The sequence below is a fragment of the Rhinoraja longicauda genome, chromosome 1 (genome assembly GCF_053455715.1).
Source record: "Rhinoraja longicauda isolate Sanriku21f chromosome 1, sRhiLon1.1, whole genome shotgun sequence".
In the NCBI taxonomy this organism is placed as follows: Eukaryota; Metazoa; Chordata; class Chondrichthyes; order Rajiformes; family Arhynchobatidae; genus Rhinoraja; species Rhinoraja longicauda.
This window is the reverse complement of record NC_135953.1, coordinates 95,884,085-95,908,637: the sequence shown is the minus strand read 5'-3', so window position 1 is coordinate 95,908,637 and position 24,553 is coordinate 95,884,085. Positions and strand designations below refer to the sequence as shown.

Below are 24,553 nucleotides of genomic sequence, written 5' to 3'. Positions count from 1 at the left end.
ACACCTATAGGGTTAGAACACCATCCATAGAATTCAGCTCATAGTTAGCACCGGCTTATGCAGACTTTTAGTGCACAACATAGTCACATGGTTACGTTAAGATGCATGTAATGGACGACCACTTGCCTCCATGTACCTTCCAGGGGTTTCCACTGAATAATCTGCATTTATGTTGCTGTAAAGCTTATACAAAGCCAAAGGAGAACTAGCTAATCGCATTTTGGGATTCTTGGAGTTGTTCTTTAATTGTTTGCAAGCATGTTATTTTCCAGAAATAAATCCCCATTAAAGCCTTCTGATTCTGTTAGATCAGCTTGAATGAAGTGTTAAATTGTTTCATGTGAAGGAGGTATGATCTACTGATGCACGGCAATCTCTTTGTATCTGACAAAGCACAACGGGGTATATTTTACACTTTGTTTCCATGTTTAGAATAAATTTGTTTACCTTAATTGGAACAAAATCAAAATACAGCATGGTTATTCAAACATTCTCTTGATATAGCCTATTAGATTTCAAAGGCCAGAATGTATGATTCACTCAGTTGAAATGATCCATTGTTATCAAAAGGCTTTGTGGGTAATTTTATTTAGCTGCTCCCAGAATGTCTGGAACGAATATTTTGACTTGAATATACAGAATGGTCCCCATAGGCTTATTTTTGTTTTCCTTTTGTTAGCTCCTAAATCCCCTGGAAGTTGCAAAATGTTAATTGCATGCTTTCTTCACTCTCCTGCCCATTCCACTGCATGGCTGTGCTGCTGCATTGCCACGGCAACTGGCTAATCCATCAGCCTGCGATCCTTCAGTTCAGACAGGTCCAACACACCAAGCCATGGTCCGTACCATAGAGACAGTGCCATGATTGAAGAGTTAATCACAGCTACAAGTAGCCAGGTATGTAACTTCATAAATACGTGTTATTTTAATGTCTATTCAAACCTTTTTTTTAAAAGTAAAGCATTTTTACAAAATAAAGCCACATCTTTGATAATTTTCCTTTAAAATTTAATTCAGGACCTTTTCAAATAATGTATATTTTCTACTTTTATTATAACTAAAAAAGCAATTTAATGAAGCAATGTATTTGTTTTTTTCCAAAAAGGCAGTATAGACAAACAGTACAGGCTTTTATTGTAAGATTTTTTAATGTTCTCAGAATGATAACTTTGGATCCAATTGGCTTTGAATGTCTTTCGAAATTGACTTGTATCATTAAATGTGTGCCCAGTAGCGTTAATTTTATTGTCAATGTGTAACCAGTCTCAAAAATGGGATTTAAAAGGAAATGTTATTTTGAAATTACAGGTGGCTCTGGCTAAGTGCCCAGAGAAGGACTCCACACATCGCTTAAGTTGGGAAACAGAGAACTTGGACAATGTGGCGCTCTCTTCCAGCCCAATACATTCAGGGTGAGACATGCAAACACATCTAACAGACAGAAATAATGTGAAGCAGTATGTGTATTTGTGGGGCAGCTGAAAAATTAACTTGTGTTATTCTGCATTCAGTATGAATGAGTCAGCTGATCAACAAATTCTTAAATGCATCTTATTTTTGTATCCTTCATACTTAAATGAGAGAATAACATTGTTTTATTAAAACTGGTCATCCTTCATATTTGAAATTATTTTTGCATACTTCAAAATCAAAGCACTTTTTTAAAAGATTCTGTAAATCCTTAGTGTTATACTTTTGTAAGTGATATACAGACTTTGGGGGTGATAATCAAACGCAGGAGAAAGGCACCTCATATGTATGGGATAGGCAAACGTAAATCCAATTGAGGACATGTACTTTTCACACAGTGAGCTGGTTCTGTTCAGCTCAACTTGTGCATTTAGCACCACATCACTTCAATGAGTATTCCACCCTATTTAGTGTACTCCATAATATTTTCTAAATGAAGCTTTCTATCTTGGGAAATGGTTAGTTATACTGACGTTGGAAATACCTGAAACTTAAATTTTAAAGGCGCTGAAACAGATCTCAAAAATTACAAATCTGATCACCATTTATTAAAATTCATGTTTAAAATTCAATTGGATAATGCTCTATTTTAAGCATGACGCAACTGATACACAGTAGTAAAGATGTCTGGGTTATTTCGCATCATTCCAAAAATTCATCCTTATATTTCTTCTACTGAGTCACTCTGAAGTCATTTAGGGCCACCCAGAATGGGGTCATTCCCCATGTTTTGTACCTTTTGAAAGCTAGCACCTCGACCTGGAAGAACTTGTTGGTGTGTACTCCTGGAAGAACTTGTTGGTGTGTACTCCTGAGACATCATCTTTATACCCGTATGTTAAAACAGAGATGAATGCCTTCCAGGTAATAACATTGTCCTTGGTTATCCCAACCCCAAAATTGCAATTAAACTGTATCACCATCTCAGATGGATTCCCTGACACTACAATCACTCCCATTGAGAATCCAGATTCCTCATTTCCCTTTTTCCAACCTCCACCCCGTCCCACTCCGATTCCCCATCTCTCTTCCTAATCCCAGTCACGGAAACTATTCCTGTCCAATTTTGGTTCTCTGCCAGAGAGAAATGTAAGAACATAATGAACACGAGAAGGAGTAGGCATCTCTGTCCCTTTAAATATGCTCCACCATTCATCAAGTTCAAGATCACTTATCTCCAATGCACACTCCTGCACAATCTCCATATTCCTTGATTCACTTAACATTCGGAAACCAATGGATCTCTGTTTTGAACAAACTCAACAACTGAACTTGCACAGCCTTATCAATTTCTGATCTGATCATCTATCGCCCATTCAAAATTTGTAAATTCAAATCGGCAATCACTCAGCACATTGCCAGTAAAGCATTCCAATCCACCTTCAGACATTAGCCCTGATCTCCTATGTCCCTTCAAGCACTGCCAGTCCCTAATCCTTGAACTCTCCTTCAAATAAAAGCAGTCCTAGCCATCCTTCAAACTTTGCCAGGCTCATTCCCTAATTCCTTGCTTTAAACATTTCCGCTCACAATCATCAATCATAGAACAAAACATTACAATATCCCTTCCAATTATGCCCAATTCTTCCATCAACCAATATCAGTTTCAAACCTCAATTCTCTCTTCAAATATTGCTAATCAAGGAAATTAGTGTTTGAGGATAGATTGAAGTTTTTCGGGAACTGGCACAGAAGAGACGGCACAGTGGCGCAGCAGTTGACTTGCTGCCTTACAGCGCCAGAGACTTGGATTCAATCCTGACCATGGATGCTGTCTGTACGGAGTTTGGATGTTTTCCTTGTGACTGTTGGTTTTCTCTGGCTGCTCTGGTTTTCTCCAATATTTCAAAGACGTGCAGGTTTGTAGGTTAATTGACTTCTGTAAATTGTCCCTAGTGTGTAGGATAGAACCAGTGTATGGATGATCGTTGGTTGGCTTGGACTCGGTGGATCGACAGCGTACACTTAGTATCTCTAAGCTTCCACACTGTATCTCTAAACTAAACTAAAGAGAATTTGAGGCCAATACAAATCAGCTGTTGAACGGAGAGGTAGGCTCATGGGGTTCAGTTGTCTATTCCAGCTCCTATTTTCTTGTGTTCATTTGCATTTAGGTACAATCCCCAGAATCTCCTTCAAGTAATGATTATCATATTGCCAGTCCCATTTCCTCTTCTCTCTGAACAATGGCAGCCCTAATGCCCAGTTCCTACCACTCCTACAGTTCAAACATTTGCAGTCCAAATCACTAATCTATTGCCATTAGTTACAATTCACAATCAATTCAAGCATTGCCAACCCCAGCATCTGATGCCTCCTTCAAAGTGTTGGCCAAGTTGCCCCATTCCCAAACACCCCTAGCGCCCACCATATCACAGTAATATCAGTATTCTGCCAGGTGCACCACTTTTCCCCTCCTGCACTACTGCCAAGCCCGGCCTGAGGGAAAGATATTCCAAGGATTTGCAAAATAGTCTCTCCAGGCCAAGCTTGGAATATGCCAATCCATAACATTGGGGAACAAGTATCTCCATGCATTGAAAAAATGACTTTTATGCAGAGAGAGAATCTTCCACACGGTTACTAATCCTCCAGTAGTAGTTGATATTTGCCTCAGTATCTATCCCTGGGATAGACACAAAATGCTGGAATAGTTAAGAGCGGCACGGTGGTGCAGCGGTAGAGTATCTGCCTTACAGCGCTTACAGCACCGGAGACCCGGGTTCGATCCCGACTACTAATGTATGGAGTTTGTATGTATAGAGTTTATACGTTTTCCCAGAGACCGCGTGGGTTATCTCCGAGATCTTCAGTTTCCCCCCACACTCCAAAGACGTACAGTTTTGTAGGTTAATGGATGGTAATGAGTGTAAATTGTTCTTAGTGTAAGTAGGGGAGCGTTAATGTGCGAGGATTGATGGTTGGCGCAGACTCGGTTGGCCGAAGGCCCTGTTTCTGCGCTGTCCCTCTAAACTAAACTAAACTCGACTCAACGGGGCAGGCAGCATTGAAAGAAGGGTCTCGACCCGAAATATCACTCATTCCTTCTCTCCAGTGATGCTGCCTGCCCCAGTGAGAAGGAATCTCCAATTCCTTCCTACACATCTATCCCTGGGAACTGGCTATTTCGAATGAACCACAATAAAGACCGCTTCATCTCTTTCCAAGAAATCGTGCACATTCCAGGAAGTTGATGACTTCCCAGCTAAGATTCTGTGGTGCTTCAAGGGAACATCCGTCTCACCAGCAGCCAAGCAAGGTCTTGGTCCTGGTTTGAAAGTTCTGCAGAAAAAGTATCCTGCCAAGTGACAACTGAATTGCCCTAAAGCATTTTAATGGATGGACCTGCTGATTAAGCAGACCAACCACATTCATAGATTCAGAAATCAGAGTCGTACAACACGATAATGATGAGTTCAGGCCCCAACTTCCATCTTGAAATTTGTGCCCATCTACATTATTCCCATTCTCCTCCATGAGGATATAAATCCATCTATGACTTGTTTATTTAAGTGCCAGTCTAAAATGCCTCTTAAACCTACCATTGTATTTGATTTCACCACCTCCTCTGATCGCACATTACCGATATCAACCACTGTGTGTAAAAGCTTACCCCTCAAATCCTCTTTAAAAATCATTCCTCTCACACACCTATGCCCTTTTGCTTTAGATACTACTATCATGGGGATTTTTTTTTAACTATCTACCCTGTTCATGGTTTTCATACTTTTATTTCATTCTATTAGCCATATGTTTCTTACCAACCCTATTGCCTGATGGATTTGGACTACTAATCTCTGTTCATCAACATTACTTTGTGCTACACAATTTACTGTATTTCATCCAATTAGTCCGAGCAATTAATTTTGAGTTCTGCTTACATTTTTAACATGGTAGAATGTTTAAATCCTATTAATGACTGATATCCAATCTGATTGAAATACAAATACAGTAGGTTACTTGGTGGGGACAATCAAACATCCATTTCCCCAAGGCTCAGCTGTGCAAACGGAGCTTGGTCTTGAATTAATTTGGCATTGTACAGTTTTAACTAAAAATTCATGCATTTTAACTCTGTTTTAGTTCGATTTGAAACACATCCATTCCACTGCCACATTTTAATTTTTTTTTACCGTTTATCATTAATTTGTGCATCAGGCTGAAAGTAAACAAAGGGAACCAACACATTTAAGGTCCGGTAGCAGAAACATTAATTGCATATTTTCAGTACCAAAACTAAATAGTCTAAACATTTCCAAATCAAAACATTTTTTTAATCAATGGCTCTTACTGTCTTTTTAGTTGTATGGAATGCAATAATATTTTCAGTATCTGTAAAATTGACAGGATTGCTATGGTTAGATTTACTTCTCATTTCTTTATTGTTCCCCTCCATTTATTCATCTTTTTTTAAATCCCCCATTGCTGCCTCCCATCTTTGTATCTTATCCTCAGCTACTGGAGCAAGATGGTGCAAGACATAGGAACCTTACAGCCAGCAGGGTGAGAAGACTTTTAACCTATCTGTCTGGGCTGTCTTGGGATAAGGCGGGAGGAGGTATTAAACCCAAACATCCAGTGTTTTCAGAGTGTTAAGCACATTAAATAGTCCAGATTACTTACCTACCAGCAAACAACCCAGATCCCACCAAATCCACATATTAAAGATAATTGTAGATAGTAGGTTAGGATGCTCATCCACAGCTGGTAAAATTATAATGACCATTTCGCTTTGCCATTTGGATTCTCATGGGATCTGATGGCAATTTTATCCTAACCTGCTTAACGAAGCCCAGACCAATTGCTCTGCAGGTAGATTTGGTGCTTTCCTTTGTGGGGGACAAGCAGAACACAAGTTGTGTTCCTGCAAGTCTCAAGAAAAATGTTTTGTTGCCACATCACCCAAACAACCTTTTTTGGGTACCTATCAATAAACTTTAATCATCTGATATTCCTGGAGGCTGGCTGTTGTTTTCTACCAGATGTGGGCAGAACGTGATAGTGCATTCGATAACATCGCCAAGACATCTTAATCTGCAGACAGGTGGGAACCAGAGTAAAAATTAAAGTTGCTTCCATCTCCAACAGGTGAAAATATTAACCTGTTGCAGAAAACAATCCCTTGTACTTCTCCTTCTGATGTCCATGTAAACATAGAATGTGGAATAAGATGAGTAAAATCACTTGGTCATACATTACTTTTGATATCTTTTGTTGGTAATAGTAATTGAGATTATAATTTAAAAAACAATTCTTCCATGTGAATGGAGCCGTGAAGGAAAAAACAAATAAAAATTAATATCCAGTTATCACAATTATGTGATATTTCCATATTCTGTCATTATTTACTTCAGCCTTCAGCAGTGAAGCACACTCTCAACCTTGACTCCAATAATAAAGCCAATTTAATTTCTCAAAGTTACAACGGCTTTCAGGATGATTTGCAGGTCTGAGTTGTGCACTCACTAAGAAGAGGAATTTCTACCCTTCAATATGTTTGAGACTGCAGAAAGGCATTGTTTTTGTGGAAATTCTTTACCAGGGAGAAAAAAACTCAAAGAATTAAAGGAACGGTTTGGTGCGATGCTTTTATTTATCATTATTAATACTTATTATTTAGTAGAATCTTCTTTCACTGAACTGAAAAACACCTTACCTTGAAATATAGTCATATAACAAAGAAATTTGGCCCACCACATGAATTCAAACCTTTTTGCCTGTCTGTACTAATCCCATTTGCCCACAATAGGATCACATCTTTCTATGCCTATTTAAGAATCTGTTTTCAGTTAATTATTCACAGTTTAAGTTTAACCTTGTTTGGTTATCCCATTGCTGGATCGGTGCTCTGTTGTCAAAGTAATAATGAGCAAACCAAGTAAATATTCCTGTTTAAAAAAAAACCAAAAGGATTTATTGGATCAAGACCTGTGATCTGCCACATGATTATTTGCTTGTTAATAAATATTTAAAGTCCTCTAATTGTTATTGTTATAGGAACATTATATTGCATTTTAATCCTCTCCTTTAGCAAAACCCTGACAATTGAAACAAATAATCAATTAGCAGGTTAACCATCTGCACAAATCTCAACACTAAACAGCTATTTTTGAGATGAACCTGAAGAATTTTTCAAGTTTAAGATCCAACTGAATCAGTGGAATATCACGCACTATTGGTGATCAGAATCTAATTAAATAAATGTGACTCTGGGGGTATTTGATTCGTTTTGAGCAGAGAGTTGCTGCTGCTTTCTTGTTAGAGTTAAGCAGGCTCCACAACGAAACCTTTTCCCTCCTGTCCCCCGAGGCCTTAGCTTTCATTTCCTTTCCAACCAAGAGATGCATTGCCCCTTCATCTTTTTAACTTCTTTTCTGAAATTCTCTACTTGTCCGTTAGCCTGGAAGCCATCACCAATAAAGATCAACACTAATCTTGCTCTCCTGACAACTGCTTTTCACACTTTTCCTGCCAATTGCCTGCCATAATCCTGTTATCATAGCCATGTGGCTTCTCTAGTAATTTTGCTGGTTTTCTATTGCTCTGCTCTCCATGTGCTTACATACATATTCTGTTTCAGCTATTCTTCAGTTGCTGACAGTGAACCAAGGTGATGATTTGCATCGTGGATTTTGGCGTTGCTCCGTTTACTTTGTTTGCTGCCCTCTTTAACCTTGCCTCAAAATGTCTTCAATGCTGCCTCTTATAGACAATAGGTGCAGGAGTAGGCCATTCGCCCCTTTGAGCCAGCACCGCCATTCAATGTGATCATGGCTGATCATTCTCAATCAGTACCCCGTTCCTGCCTTCTCCCCATACCCCCCGACTCCGCTATCCTTAAGAGCTCTATCTAGCTCTCTCTTGAAAGCATTCAGAGAACTGGCCTCCACTGCCTTCTGAGGCAGAGAATTCCACAGATTTACAACTCTCTGACTAAAAAAGTTTTTCCTCATCTCTGTTCTAAATGGCCTACCCTTTATTTTTAAACTGTGGCCCCTGGTTCTGGACTCCCCTAAAATTTAGAACATGTTTCCTGCCTCTAACGTGTCCAACCCCTTAATAATCTTATACGTTTCGATAAGATCCCCTCTCATCCTTCTAAATTCCAGTGTATACAAGCCTAGTCGCTCCAGTCTTACAACATACGACAGTCCCGTCATTCCGGGAATTAACCTAGTAAACCTACGCTGCATGCCCTCAATAGCAAGAATATCCTTCCTCAAATTTGGAGATCAAAACTGCACACAGTACTCCAGGTGCGGTCTCACTAGGGCCCTGTACAACTGTAGAAGGACCTCTTTGCTCCTATACTCAACTCCTCTTGTTACGAAGGCCAACATTCCATTGGCTTTCTTCACTGCCTGCTGTACCTGCATGCTTCCTTTCAGTGACTGATGCACTAGGACACCCAGATCTCGTTGTACGTCCCCTTTTCCTAACTTGACACCATTCAGATAATAATCTGCCTTCCTATTCTTACCACCAAAGTGGATAACCTCACACTTATCCACATTAAACTGCATCTGCCATGCATCCGCCTACTCACACAACCTGTCCAAGTCACCCTGCAACCTCATAGCATCTTCCTCACAGTTCACACTGCCACCCAGCTTTGTGTCATCTGCAAATTTGTTAATGTTACTTTTAATCCCTTCACCCAAGTCATTAATGTATATTGTAAATAGCTGCGGTCCCAGCACCAAGCCTTGCGATACCCCACTAGTCACTGACTGCCATTCTGAAAGGGACCCATTTATCCCCACTCTTTGCTTTCTGTCTGCCAACCAATTTTCTATCCATGTCAGTACCCTACCCCCAATACCATGTGCTCTAATTTTGTACTTAAATGCGCGTAGTATAAAAAATAAAGTGGATGAGCTTGAGGCTCAGTTAGTCATGGGCAAGTATGATGTTGTAGGGATCACTGAGACATGGCTACAAGAGGACCAGGGCTGGGAACTGAATATTCAGGGGTACACAACGTATAGAAAAGACAGACAGGTGGGCAGAGGGGGTGGGGTTGCTCTGATGGTAAGGAATGATATTCATTCCCTTGCAAGGGGTGACATAGAATCAGGAGATGTTGAATCAGTATGGATAGAAATGAGAAATTGTAAGGGTAAAAAGACCCTAATGGGAGTTATCTATAGGCCCCCAAACAGTAGCCTCGACTTAGGGTGCAAGTTAAATCAGGAGATAAAATTGGCGTGTCAAAAATGTAATGCTACGGTGGTTATGGGAGATTTCAACATGCAGGTAGACTGGGAAAATCAGGTTGGAAATGGACCCCAGGAAAGAGAGTTTGTAGAGTGCCTTCGAGATGGATTCTTAGAACAGCTTGTACTGGAGCCTACCAGGGAGAAGGCAATTCTGGATTTAGTGTTGTGTAATGATCCTGATCTGATAAGGGGACTAGAGGTAAAAGAGCCATTAGGAGGCAGTGATCACAACATGATAAGTTTTACTCTGCAAATGGAAAGGCAGAAGGGAAAATCGGAAGTGTCGGTATTACAGTATAGCAAAGGGGATTACAGAGGCATGAGGCGGGAGCTGGCCAAAATTGATTGGAAGGAGGCCCTAGCAGGGAAGACGGTAGAACAGCAATGGCAGGTATTCCTGGGAATAATGCAGAGGTTGCAGGATCAATTTATTCCAAAGAGGTGGAAAGACTCTAAGGGGAGTAAGAGACACCTGTGGCTGACAAGGGAAGTCAGGGACAGCATAAAAATTAAGGAGAGGAAGTATAACACAGCAAAGAAGAGTGGGAAGACAGAGGATTGGGACTCTTTTAAAGAGCAACAAAAGTTAACTAAAAAGGCAATACGAGGAGAAAAGATGAGGTACGAGGGTAAACTAGCCAATAATATAAAGGAGGATAGCAAAGGTTTTTTTAGGTACGTGAAGAGGAAAAAAATAGTCAAGGCAAATGTGGGTCCCTTGAAGACAGAAGCAGGGGAATTTATTATGGGGAACAAAGAAATGGCAGACGAGTTAAACCGTTACTTTGGATCTGTCTTCACTGAGGAAGATACACACAATCTCCCAAATGTTCTTGGGGCTGGAGAACCTAGGGTGATGGAGGAACTGAAGGAAATCCACATTAGGCAGGAAATGGTTTTGGGTAGACTGATGGGACTGAAGGCTGATAAATCCCCAGGGCCTGATGGTCTGCATCCCAGAGTACTTAAGGAGGTGGCTCTAGAAATAGTGGAAGCATTGGAGATCATTTTTCAATGTTCTATAGATTCAGGATCAGTTCCTGTGGATTGGAGGATAGCAAATGTTATCCCACTTTTTAAGAAAGGAGGGAGAGAGAAAACGGGTAATTATAGACCAGTTAGTCTGACATCAGTGGTGGGGAAAATGCTGGAGTCAATTATAAAAGACGAAATTGCTGAGCATTTGGATAGCAGTAACGGGATCGTTCCGAGTCAGCATGGATTTACGAAGGGGAAATCATGCTTGACAAATCTACTGGAATTTTTTGAGGATGTAACTAGGAAAATTGACAAGGGAGAGTCAGTGGATGTGGTGTACCTCGACTTTCAGAAAGCCTTCGACAAGGTCCCACATAGGAGATTAGTGGGCAAAATTAGGGCACATGGTATTGGGGGTAGGGTACTGACATGGATAGAAAATTGGTTAACAGACAGAAAGCAAAGAGTGGGGATAAATGGGTCCCTTTCGGAATGGCAGGCAGTGACCAGTGGGGTACCGCAAGGTTCGGTGCTGGGACCCCAGCTATTTACGATATACATTAATGACTTAGACGAAGGGATTAAAAGTACCATTAGCAAATTTGCAGATGATACTAAGTTGGGGGGTAGTGTGAATTGTGAGGAAGATGCAATAAGGCTGCAGGGTGACCTGGACAGGTTGTGTGAGTGGGCGGATACATGGCAGATGCAGTTTAATGTAGATAAGTGTGAGGTTATTCACTTTGGAAGTAAGAATAGAAAGGCAGATTATTATCTGAATGGTGTCAAGTTAGGAGGAGGGGGAGTTCAACGAGATCTGGGTGTCCTAGTGCATCAGTCAATGAAAGGAAGCATGCAGGTTCAGCAGGCAGTGAAGAAAGCCAATGGAATGTTGGCCTTCGTAACAAGAGGAGTTGAGTATAGGAGCAAAGAGGTCCTTCTACAGTTGTACCGGGCCCTGGTGAGACCGCACCTGGAGTACTGTGTGCAGTTTTGGTCTCCAAATTTGAGGAAGGATATTCTTGCTATGGAGGGCGTGCAGCGTAGGTTCACTAGATTAATTCCCGGAATGGCGGGACTGTCGTATGTTGAAAGGCTGGAGCGATTGGGCTTGTATACACTGGAATTTAGAAGGATGAGGGGGGATCTTATTGAAACATATAAGATAATTAGGGGATTGGACACATTAGAGGCAGATAACATGTTCCCAATGTTGGGGGAGTCCAGAACAAGGGGCCACAGTTTGAGAATAAGGGGTAGGCCATTTAGAACGGAGATGAGGAAGAACTTTTTCAGTCAGAGGGTGGTGAAGGTGTGGAATTCTCTGCCTCAGAAGGCAGTGGAGGCCAGTTCGTTGGATGCTTTCAAGAGAGAGCTGGATAGAGCTCTTAAGGATAGCGGAGTGAGGGGGTATGGGGAGAAGGCAGGAACGGGGTACTGATTGATAGTGATCAGCCATGATCGCATTGAATGGCGGTGCTGGCTCGAAGGGCTGAATGGCCTACTCCTGCACCTATTGTCTATTGTCTATTGTCTATTGTCCTATGTGGGACCTTGTCGAAGGCTTTCTGAAAGTCAAGGTACACTACATCCACCGGCTCTCCCTTGTCCATTTTCCTAGTTACATCCTCAAAAAATTCCAGAAGATTAGTCAAGCATGATTTCCCCTTCGTAAATCCATGCTGACTCGGAACGATCCTGTTACTGCTATCCAACTGCTCCGCAATTTTGTCTTTTATAATTGACTCCAGCATCTTCCCCACCACTGATGTCAGACTAACTGGTCTATAATTTCCTGTTTTCTCTCTCCCTCCTTTCTTAAAACGTGGGATAACATTAGCTACCCTCCAATCCACAGGAACTGATCCTGAATCTATAGAACATTGAAAAATGATCACCAATGCGTCCATGATTTCTAGAGCCGCCTCCTTAAGTACCCTGGGATGCAGACCATCAAGCCCTGGGGATTTATCAGCCTTCAGTCCCATCAGTCTACCCAACACCATTTCCTGCCTAATGTGCATTTCTTTCAGTTCCTCTGTCACCCTAGGATCTCTGGTCACTAGAACATCTGGGAGATTGTTTGTATAGTGAAGACAGATCCAAAGTACCGGTTCAACTCGTCTGCCATTTCCTTGTTCCCCATAATAAATTCCCCTGCTTCTGTCTTCAAGGGACCCACATTTGCCTTAACTATTTTTTTCCTCTTCACATACCTAAGGAAGCTTTTACTATCCTCCTTTATATTATTGGCCAGCTTAGCTTCGTACCTCTTTTTTTCTCCCCGTATTGCCTTTTTAGTTATCTTCTGTTGCTCTTTAAAAGAGTCCCAATCCTCTGGCTTCCCGCTCTTCTTTGCTATGTTATACTTATTCTCTTTTATTTTTATGCTGTCCTTGACTTCCCTTGTCAGCCACGGGTGCCTCTTACTCCCCTTAGAATCTTTCCTCCTCTTTGGGATGAATTGATCCTTCAACTTCTGCATTATTCCCAGGAATACCTGCTATTGCTGTTCCACCGTCTTCCCTGCTAGGGCCTCCTTCCAGTCAAATCTGGCCAGCTCCTGCATCATGCCTCTGTAATCCCCTTTGCTATACTGTAATACTGACACTTCCGATTTTCCCTTCTCCCTCTCAATTTGTAGATTAAAACATCATATTATGATCACTGCCTCCTAATGGCTCTTTTACCTTGAGTTCCCTTATCAAATCAGGTTCATTACACAACACTAAATCCAGGATTGCCTTCTCCCTGGTAGGCTCCAGTACAAGCTGTTCTAAGAATCCATCTCGGGGGCACTCCACAAACTCCCTTTCCTGGGGTCCAGTACCAACCTGATTTTCCCAGTCTACCTGCATGTTGAAATCTCCCATAACCACCATAGCATTACATTTTCGACATGCCAATTTTAGCTCTTGATTCAACTTGCACCCTATGTCGAGGCTACTGTTTGGGGGCCTGTAGGTAACTCCCATTAGAGTCTTTTTACCCTTACAATTTCTCATTTCTATCCATACTGATTCTACATCTCCTGATTCTATGTCACCCCTTGCAAGGGAGTGAATATCATTCCTTACCAACAGAGCAATCCCACCCCCTCTGCCCACCTGTCCGTCTTTTCGATAGGTCGTATACCATTGAATATTCAGTTCCCAGCCCTGGTCCTCTTGTAGCCATGTTTCTGTAATTCCCACGACGTCATACTTGCCAATGTCTAACTGAGCCTCAAGCTCATCCACTTTATTTTTTTATACTTCGCGCATTTAAATACAACATTTTAACTTCGGTATTCACAAAACCCACTCACATTGGCCCTAGGTCACCATTGGCCCTGACCTTACTCTCTTATCCCTTCTAGAACTTTCCTTCCCATTTATTCTAGAGTCCTTTGCAATTTCTCCTGTATTTGCTTCCTCTTTAACTCCATCTTTATATTCCCAATTTGTCAACCCCTCCCCCCCCCCCACTACTTAGTTTAAACCCACACGTGTAACATTATGGATGCATTAACCAAATGCAAGTGCCATTAATAAATATTTGAAACAATATTGTTTTCTCGCCTGGTAGTCATAGGGCAGCATGGAGGCACAGCAGGTACTGCCGTTGTCGCAGCTTGTGGTCTGATCTTAACCACAGATAGTGTGTGGGGGGGGGGTTTGCATGTTCCCTCTGTGACAGTATGAATTTACCCCCATGTCCCAAAATAATGCTGGTAGATTAATTGCCTATGGTAGCGTACATTCAAAGTAAATGCATGGCAAAAATAATCAAATGGAAGTTGATGAGCATGTGAGACGGATTTGCAGAAGATAGAGAGGTACGGAGATGGGCAATGGAACTAATGAGTTTGCTCCCTCGAAGGCAGTATGGACCCAGTGGCCCAAATGGCCTCTTGCGCTATTATAAGACTTTTATCGCCAGCGAAAACTTGCACCAAATTCTTATTTTCCTTTTTAATTCATAGCAAAATAAATATATGTTATATATTGGGGATGGTAGAAGAGCAACAGTTCAGACAGTTGCTGTGTGGAAAGAATGTTTTCACAAACATGCAAACATTTCACAAAAGTTAGAACTTCATGGTTACAATTAAGCAACCATGGTAAAGGGTTGGCAACCCTGTAATAATTGTTTTTTGGAGGAGTCTTTTAAATAACTTTAGTTGCTCTCCAAGTATTGCACTTAAAAAGCTTATGTCATTTCAGAGAGATGATTTTCCCTGCTAAGATTAAGGGCATCGATAATGCAAAGCGGTGAAGTGATTTTTCTTTTTATACAATTTGTGCTGAGATGAATAGAAATGGGATTGCTGCCTCTGTTGCTAATTTTTTTTTGTCGATACCTTTTCAGTCGATTGTAGAGATAAGTTATCAGAATTAAATCACTTCATATGAAATGCTTTCCAAGCAGTGGCAACAGAAAATTTAATGTTAAAATTTAAAATAATGATTCAAATTAGAATGTCATAAGGCTATAAAGTGCAAATTATTTTTTATACTTTATAATAATTATAATGGCAAGAACATTTCCAAGAATCATCTCCACGCTCCTTGTATATTAAGTAACAACTGCTTGATTGAAATATTACTCATGATTTAACAATGCTCATTTGCCATTACTTCATGAGTTGCTATGATATCTTCCGAGTATCTAATTTAACATCTTTTGGGGTATTAATTCCTCATAGGCATGCAAGAAATAACATAACTAATTTCTTACTGGGTTATTTATTTTGGCTTATTTTTCTTTTGGTTTGTAATGAAAACCTTTAATTCATGACCTCTTTGGGAGTACATAATGGGATAGAGGTATTGTTTTGACTGCGATTATTGATCCAAACACAAGTTGCAATCTAAATCTGAAATTATTTGTGTTTTTCGTTCCTTAAGTTTTAGCTCAAAACAATGAACATACTGAACTATATAATCTAGTAATATTTTGCCATTTTATTTTTGTGGAAAAGTATGATTTTGACTTATTATTATTTTAGTTTTGCTTTAATTTTCGAGATACAGCATGGAAACTGGCCCTTCAGTCCATCGAGTCATAGTCATGGAGTCATAGAGTCATACAGTGTGGAAAATAGGTCCTTCGGCCCATCTAGCTCACACCAACCAAAATGTACCACCTACCTATGTTTGGCCCATATCGTTCTAAACCTGTCCTATCCATGTACTTGTCTAATTGTTTCTTAATCATTGTGATAGTCCCTGCCTCAGCTACCTCCTCTGGCAGCTCATTCCATACACCCACTACCCATTGTGTGAAAGAGTTACCCCCCAGATTCCGATTAAATCTTTTCCCATCACCTTAAACCTATGTACTTTGGTTCTTGATTCCCCTGCTTTGGGCAAGAGACTTTGCATCTACTCGATCTATTCCTCTCATGATCTTATACACCTCTATAAGATCACCCCTCATCCTTCTGTGCTTCAAGGAATAGTGTCCAAAACTGCTCAACCTCTCCTTGCAACTCAGACCTTGAGTCCTGGCAACATCTTCGTAAATCTTCTCTTTAGCATTTCCAACTTATTCCAGATTATTATCTCAATGGAGTCAGATTATTATCTCAATGGAGTCAGATTATTATCTCAATGGAGTCAGATTATTATCCCAATGGAGTTAGGTTAGGTAAGGGGGAGGTGCAGCGAGACCTGGGTGTCCTTGTACACCAGTCACTGAAAGTTGGCGTGCAGGTACAGCAGGTAGTGAAGAAAGCTAATGGAATGTTGGCCTTCATAACAAGAGGATTTCAGTATAGGAGTAAAGAGGTTCTTCTGCAGTTGTATAGTGCCCTGGTAAGACCACATCTGGAGTATTGTGTACAGTTTTGGTCTCCTAATTTGAGGAAGGACATCCTTGTAATTGAGGCAGTGCAGCGTAGGTTCACGAGATTGATCCCTGGGATATCGGAACTGACATATGAGGAAAGATTGAAAAGACTGGGCTTGTATTCACTGGAGTTTAGACGGATGAGAGGGGATCTTATAGAAACATATGAAATTATAAAAGGACTGGACAAACTAGATGCAGGAAAAATGGTCCCAATGTTGGGCGAGTCCAGCACCAGGGGCCACAGTCTTAGAATAAAGGGGAGGCCATTTAAAACTGAGGTGAGAAAAACTTTTTCACCCAGACAGTTGTGAATCTGTGGAATTCTCTGCCACAGAGGGCAGTGGAGGCCAAATCACTGGATGTTGATCACGGTTATTGATTGGGGACGATCAGCCATGATCACAATGAATGGCGGTGCTGGCTCGAAGGGCCGAATGGCCTCCTCCTTCACCTATTTTCTATGTTTCTAACTTGACATCTTTCATATAACATGGTGCCCAGAATTGAACACAATGCTATAAATGTGTCCTCACCATCATCTTATATAACTGTAACACGACTTCCCAACTTCTATACAATACTCTGACTGATGAAGGCCAAGTGCCAAAAGCCGTTTTGACTACCCTATCTACCTGTGACAAGGAACTATGTACCTGCACTCCTAGATCCCTCTGTTCTACAACAATCCCCAGAGCCCTACCCTTTACTACGTAGGTCCTGCCCTTGTTAGACTTTACTTTTCTCTGTATTAGACCTCACTTTTCTCTGTATTAGATTTAATTAACCATTCCTCAGCCCATCTGCGCAACTGATCAAGATCCTGCTGCAATTTTTGACAACCATCTTCACTATCTGCAAAACCACCCACTTTTGTATCATCTGCATACTTGCTAATCTTGCCATGTAAATTCTCCCCCAAATCATTTATATAGATGACAAATAGTAATGGGCCCAGCACCGAACTCTGAGGCACACCATTAGTCACAGGCCTCCTGTCCGAGAAGCAACCTTTCACCATCACCCTTTGCTTGTTTCCTTCCATGAAGCCAATTTTCTATCCATTCAGCTATCTCTCCTTGGATCCCATGTGATCTAACCTTCCAGAGCAGCCTACCATGTGGAACCTTGGCAAATGCTTGGCTGAAGTCCAGATATACAACATGTTCATGCCGACCATCTATCGCATGTTCACACTAGTTCTATATTATCCCACTTCCTCATCCAACTCTCCTGGTTGGTAACTATCTTAACTATCCTTCCCATCCATCATGGCCTTTCTGTCCTGGGCCTACTCCAATACCAGAGTGAGTCCCCCCCCCCCCCCCACCCCCCTTTCCACTTTCACTTCTCAGTGCCCACCAGGATGTGCCTCTACTTTTCCCACAATCCTGCCCCCCCCCTTTCTCCTTCTCCTCCCTGTCCCCTTCCACCTATATCCCGTCCTCTGACTTCACATTCCACACGTCTTTGCTCCTTATCTCCTCATCTCACCATAAGACCATAAGACATAGCAGCAGAATTAGGTCATTTTGCCCATCGTGTCCGCTCACCATTCAATCATTTATCTATTTTTCCCTCTCAACCTCATTTTCCTGCTTTCTCCTATAACCTTTGACATCCTTACTAATCAAGAACCTATCAATCTCTGCTTTAAAAACACCCAATAACGACCTCCTCATCTGTCTGTGGCAATTAATTCCACAGTTTCACTGCCTGCTGGCTACAAAAATTCTTTTTTTCTGATGCTGTGCCCTCTGGTCCTAAACTCCTCCATCCAAGCTACCTAACCCTTTCATTTCTCCGTAGGTTTGAATGAGATCCCCCTCATCCTTCTAAACTCAAGTGAGTGCAGACCCAGGGCTGTCAAACACCCCTCGTTCGTTAAATCGATCATCCTTGGGATCATTATTTCTCGTAAACCTCCTCTGGACCCCCTGACAATGTCAGCACATCCCACCTCAGATATGGGGCCCAGAACTTCTCACAATATTCCAAATGTAGCCTGACCAGCGTCATATAATGCCACAGCAATACAGCCTTGTTTTCAGATTCTAGCCCTCTTGAAATGAATGTTAATATTGCACTTGCCTTCCTTACTACCAACCCAACCTGCATATTAACCTTTTGGAAATCCTGCACCAGCACTCCCAAGTCACTTTGCACCTCCGATGTTTGAACCCTTCCCATTTAGAGAATATCCTATACCTTTATTCCTTCTACATTTTGCTACGCTGTATTCCATTTGCCACCTTCTTTGCCCACTCTCCCAGCCTGTCCAAGTTCTTCTGCAGACTCCCTACGTATCTTCATATCATCCACAAAATTGGCCTCAATGCCATCAATTCCATCATCCAGATCATTAACATATAACATGAAAGGTAGTGGTCTCAACACAGTGGCAGCACAGTGGCTGAGCTGGTGGAGCTGCTGCCTCTCAGCGCCAGATACCCGCGTTCAATCCAGACCCCGAGTGCTGACTGAGTGGAGCTTGCACGTTCTCCCTGTGACCAAATAGATTTCCTCTAGGTGTTCTGGTTTCCTCTCCCATCCCAAAGACGTGTGGGCTTGTTTGGCATCTGTCAAAATGTGCCCCTTTTGTGTAGAGAAAGGGTGAGAAAGTGGGATAACATAGAACTAGTATGAGCAGGTGATCGTTGGCATGGAAACAGTAGATCACCAGTGATTAGTATGCCTGTGGCATGGACCCAGTCGGCTGAAGGGCCTGTTTCCATGCTGTATCTCTAAACTAAAACACCAACCCCTGTGGAACACAACTAGCCACCAATAGTAAACCAGCAAAGACGGCTTTTATTTCCGCTCGTTGTCTTCTACCAGTCAACCAATCTTCTATCTATGTTGTTACCTTGCCTGTAATCCCATGGGCTTCTATCATGTTGAGCAGCCTTTTGTGCAGTATGTTATCAAATGCCTTCTGAAAATCCAGGTAAACAAAATCTCCTGACTCTCCTTTGTCTATCCTGTTTGTTACTTCCTCAAAGGATTCCAACAAATTTGTCAGGCAAGATCTCCCCTTAACAAAATCACGCTGACTTCAACCTGTTTTATCATGTTCTTCCAAGTACCCCAAAATCTTATCCAGATGTGGAGGCTTTGGAGAGAGTGCAGAAGAGGTTTCCAGAATGCTGCCTGGATTAGAGGACAACAGCTACAGGGAGAGGTTGGATAGACTTGCATTGTTTTCTCTGGGATGGCAGAGGTTGAGGGGAACCTTGATAGAAGTATACAAAGTTATGAGGGGCATAGATGGAGTGGACAGACAGAATCCTTTTTCCCAGGGTGGAAATGGCCAATACTAGAGGGCATAGTTATAAGGTGAGAGGGGAACGGTTTAATGGAGACATGCGGGGTGAGTTTTTGTACACAGAATAGTGGGGGCCTGGAAAGCATTGTCTGGCATGGAGGTGGAGGCAGATATGATGGTGGCTTTTAATAGACTTTTCGATGGGCACGTGGAAGTGCATGGAATAGAGGGATATGGATCATGTACAGGGAGATAAGATCAGTTTAACTTGGCATCTTGTTCAGTTCAACCATTGTGGGCTGAAGGGCCTGATCTTGTGGTGTACTGCTCTGTTTTATGTCTAGGTTGTGTGTTATCGCCAGTAATGTCTCCACAAAACTCTGCAGCTACCTCTTTCTGAACACTGTGGTGTAGTCCATCTGATCCAGGTGACATCCAAATTCAGACCTTTTAGCTTCTCAAGGGCCTTTTCCTTAGTAATAGTGATTGCATTCACCTCTGCCCCCTGACTCTCCTGAATTTCTGGCATGTCGCTGGTGTCTTCCATTATTCAGTTTGTCTGCCATTTCTTTGTTCCCCATTCTTAGTTCTCCAGCGTCATTTTCCTGCGCTCCTCATTCCTCTCTTTTACTATTTGTATAACTGAAAAAACGTTTGGTATCCTCATGTATATTATTGGCTGGCTTGCCTTCATATTTCATCTTTTCTCTCCTTATTGCTTTTTCAGTTGCCTTCTGCTGGTTTTTAATAGATTCGAAATCCTCCAGCTTCCCACTAATCTTTGCCATATTATATGTCTTCTCTTTTGCTTTTGTGCTGTTTTTGACTTCTTTTGTCAGACATGGTCATCTCATTCTCCCCTTGATAGGCTTCTTCCTCTCTGGAATGAAAAGATCCTGCCTCTTCTGAAGTACTCGCAGAAACACCTGCCATTCCTGCTCCACCGTCATTCCTGCTAGGGTCACAGGCTTCTTGTCTTTTCATTTCTGGCCTTTCCCCAACAAAATCTGCTGATCAAACCTTCCTTACCTGGACCCACCTATCACTTGCCTGGTTTTGTTCTGCCCCCTCCTCTCTTCCAGCTTTCTGTCCCTCGCTAAATTCAGTCAGAAGAAGGGTCTTGACCCCAAACGTCACCTATTCCTGCCCTCCAGAGATGCTGCCTGACCCACTCTAGCAATTTGTGGGCATTTGCCTTGGTGATTCAGTCATTGTGTTGATTTTTTGCCCAGGGATTGATGCACGAAATTTAAAATAAACCTGTACAAAATACTGCAGGAACTCAAAACACAAAATAACTTCAGTGCGGATGATATTTCTAACGTTTTACTCAGATTACATTGATATTTGATGGATAACATCAGAAAAGATGTACAATCTTACTCAAACTCCATTTTAAGATGTCTTAAAATATGGAAAGAGGCAGTCATATTGTTTTGCATTTTTCACTTTATTTTTGGACAATTTTGAAGAGGTATTCTATGGTATTAGTTAATTAGTCCATATGTTATGTTAAGCGTGGATAATAAGCTCGGGTGATTGTATAAAGCAAGTCAATTAGGAAGATTTTGTTCTATTGCTGATTTTTTGAAATCTTCCTGGTAAAACCATGAAAAAAAATAGCTGTCATGTTTTGGTTTACTAGTAAAGGTATGTTAGGAAATCCTTTAATATTTTGGCAATTTTGCCCAGAAGAAACTGCTAATGCACCTGTGACATTTGTGGGCCTAATGTGGTATAAAGGTTAACACTGTGATTGATTCTTAATCTGGCTAACACAGCCTTCACTGAATTTCTTTCTGTCTGACCGGACAACCTTTCTACCTGCTGCCTTTGGTACATGGATAGGAAATATTTGGAGAGATATGAACCAAACGCAGGTAAATGGTATTTGCTGAGATGGGGCACCTTGGTCATTATGGACAAGTTGAGCCAAAATACCTGTTTCCATGCTGTATGACTCCATAACTACAATTGGAAATGTTACCTGGTCAAATAGAAAGAGTGGTACGGTGGCATAGTGGTAGAGTTGCTGCCTTACAACAGCAGAGACCCGGGTTCAATCCTACGGGTGCTGTCTGTATGGAGTTTGGTTCCGGCAAGAACAGGAAAGCAGAGTATTACCTGAATGGTGGCCAATTAGGAAAAGGGGAGATGCAGCGTGACCTGGGTGTCATGGTGCACCAGTCATTGAAAGCAAGCGTGCAGGTGCAGCAGGCAGTGAAGAAAGCGAATGGTATGTTATCATTCATAGCAAGAGGATTTGAGTATAGGAGCAGGGAGGTTCTGCTGCAGTTGTACAGGGCCTTGGTGAGACCGCACCTGGAGTATTGTGTACAGTTTTGGTCTCCTAATCTGAGGAAAGACATTCTAGCCTTAGAGGGAGTGCAGAGAAGGTTCACCAGATTGATCCCTGGGATGGCAGGACTTTCATATGAAGAAAGACTGGATAGACTGGGCTTATACTCGCTGGAATTTAGAAGACTGATGGGGGGATCTTATTGAAACATATAAAATTCTTAAGGGGTTGGAGAGGCTAGATGCGGGAAGATTGTTCCCGATGTTGGGGAAGTCCAGAACCAGGGGTCACAGCTTAAGGATAAGGGGGAAGTCTTTTAGGACCGAGATGAGAAAAAATTTCTTCACACAGAGAGTGGTGAGTCTGTGGAATTCTCTGCCGTAGAAGGTAGTTGAGGCCAGTTCATTGGCTATATTTAAGAGGGAGTTAGATGTGGCCCTTATGGCTAAAGGGATCAGGGGGTATGGAGAGAAGGCAGGTACAGGTTACTGAGCTGGATGATCAGCCATGATCATATTGAATGGCGGTGCAGGCTCGAAGGGCTGAATGGCCTACTCCTGCACCTATTTTCTATGTTTCTATGTTCTCCCTGTGACTTGCGTGGGTTTTCTTCAGGATTCCAGTTTCCTCCCATACTCCAAAGACGTACAGGTTTGTAGGTTAATTGGCTTGGTATAATTGTAAATTGTCCGTAGTGTGTGTAGTATAGTGTTAGTGCGCGGGTACCGCTGGTTGGTGTGGACTCGGTGAGCCGAATGGCCTGTTTCCGCACTATATCACTCAACTACAACTAAGAGAATCAACTCCAGCAGATGCCATTCAGGTGGAACCTTTGAATCTGCCACAACTTTGTAATGTTATGCCTACATATTCCTTTTTGCTATAGGTTGAGTTGCTGTTTCCTTTCGCCATCTGTATCCTGCCACACGTAAATGCTGCACACCCCACGCTACAAACCTAAACGATAATCTCTGGATTGTGAAGTAGATGACAAAGTCTTTGTGTTTATTCCAGCTTTCTGGTTAGTTTCATGGTGGATGCTCGGGGAGGATCTATGCGTGGCTGTCGCCATAATGGGCTTCGCATTATCATTCCCCCTCGGAAATGCACAGCTCCAACCCGTGTCACTTGCCGTCTGGTTAAACGTCACAGACTGGCCACAATGCCTCCGATGGTGGAAGGAGAGGGTCATGCCTGCAGGTTAATTGAAGTTGGACCATCAGGTGCTCAGTTCCTTGGGTAAGTTCCTCAATATGCAAATTACACGTGCCTCCAAATTTATCTTTTGTTTTATTTAAAATTGCCTCTTTTGTTTTAAAGCAATTAGCATTTAGGTTATTTTGATAAACTTGAAGATACATTCTTCTATAGAGAATTAAAAGACCACTTTGTCAGTCCATGTCACATGCTCTGGGCCAGCCTGTTGATATGCAGGAATGTGCATGTCTGCAGACCTGGATAGTGTGATATTGTGGTATTTTGTCTTAATTACAAGAGGTACATTGTGCACTTTTAGTATTCTACTTTTAAACATGGCAAAGTGTGAAATGTGAATTGTTAAAACAAAGTAAACAAAATACATTAAAAAGATATCATAAAAGGTGGCCCACAAAGTTATTAGCAGGTTTTTTAGTAAAAATGATTTTTTTAAAATTATAGTAAGTAAAATTACTTTTTAAATTGTCATTGAGGCTAATGTTACAAATTTTCCATTTTATATTAGCATATGGGAACATCAGAATTTAGGCATTCAAAAGCGGCCATTAAATTCCACACAATTCTCATTTTGATTAACAACCCCACCTTCCCATCTTCACGTCTTGTCCTTGTAATCCTTTCTCTCTCCACTGCAATGAATGGGACTGCCTAGTAAATGGACTTAAACCCTGATTAGTTGTAGTCATATAGCATGCAAACTGACCCTTCAGCTCATTGCATCCATGCTGACCAAGATGCTCCATCTAAGCTAGTGGCCGCATTTGGCCCATATCCCTCAGTCCAAATAACTTCTAAATGTTGTTATATGTTTTATTAGTATTACCAACATAAGGATCGTATTAAATTAAAACTGAGAGTTTAAGACTGAGAGTTCAACTAGGTCCAAGTAACTCAAGCAATTAGTAAAACTACTTATTTAAAGAGGGAATAACCTTCTAATTACTATGGAAAGCTACAGAAACAGTAATGAATGAATAGTCTATCAAATCAAAATGATAGTAGTTTTGCACGTGGACATTTGTACTAACATTGAAGTAGAAAAGAATTGATCATTGCATTTTACTTCCGAATCTAATATCCGCCCACATGCTTCTAGCCTACTCTTTGGCAGACCTAACTTATAATGGAACTTTAATTTTGATGTCTAAAAAATTCATGTCCACTGCAGTGAAGTGCAGACTTCAATAAGCTAAGAATGAAGTAGAATGGGAGACATCAGGAAACTAAAGGGGGAATAATTTACCTTTTGTGATTACTCAAAGTTTTCACTAA

The 24,553-nt window shown here is 41.5% G+C and overlaps 1 protein-coding gene across 35 annotated transcripts in view; it reads left to right on the top strand.

Moving 5' to 3' along the window:
* Positions 1-24,553, top strand: part of LOC144595313 (ankyrin-2-like) — a 447,988-nt gene that overhangs the window by 330,056 nt on the left and 93,379 nt on the right. For 21 of the 35 annotated variants that reach the window (XM_078402942.1, XM_078402778.1, XM_078402881.1 and 18 more), the window contains 4 exons: positions 795-897; positions 1,309-1,412; positions 5,926-5,973; positions 23,078-23,302. In XM_078402942.1, the coding sequence (XP_078259068.1) occupies positions 795-897; positions 1,309-1,412; positions 5,926-5,973; positions 23,078-23,302 (480 nt within the window). The remainder of the gene's footprint in view (positions 1-794; positions 898-1,308; positions 1,413-5,925; positions 5,974-23,077; positions 23,303-24,553) is intronic. The other 14 variants (XM_078402935.1, XM_078402911.1, XM_078402950.1 and 11 more) reach the window with 3 other exon arrangements.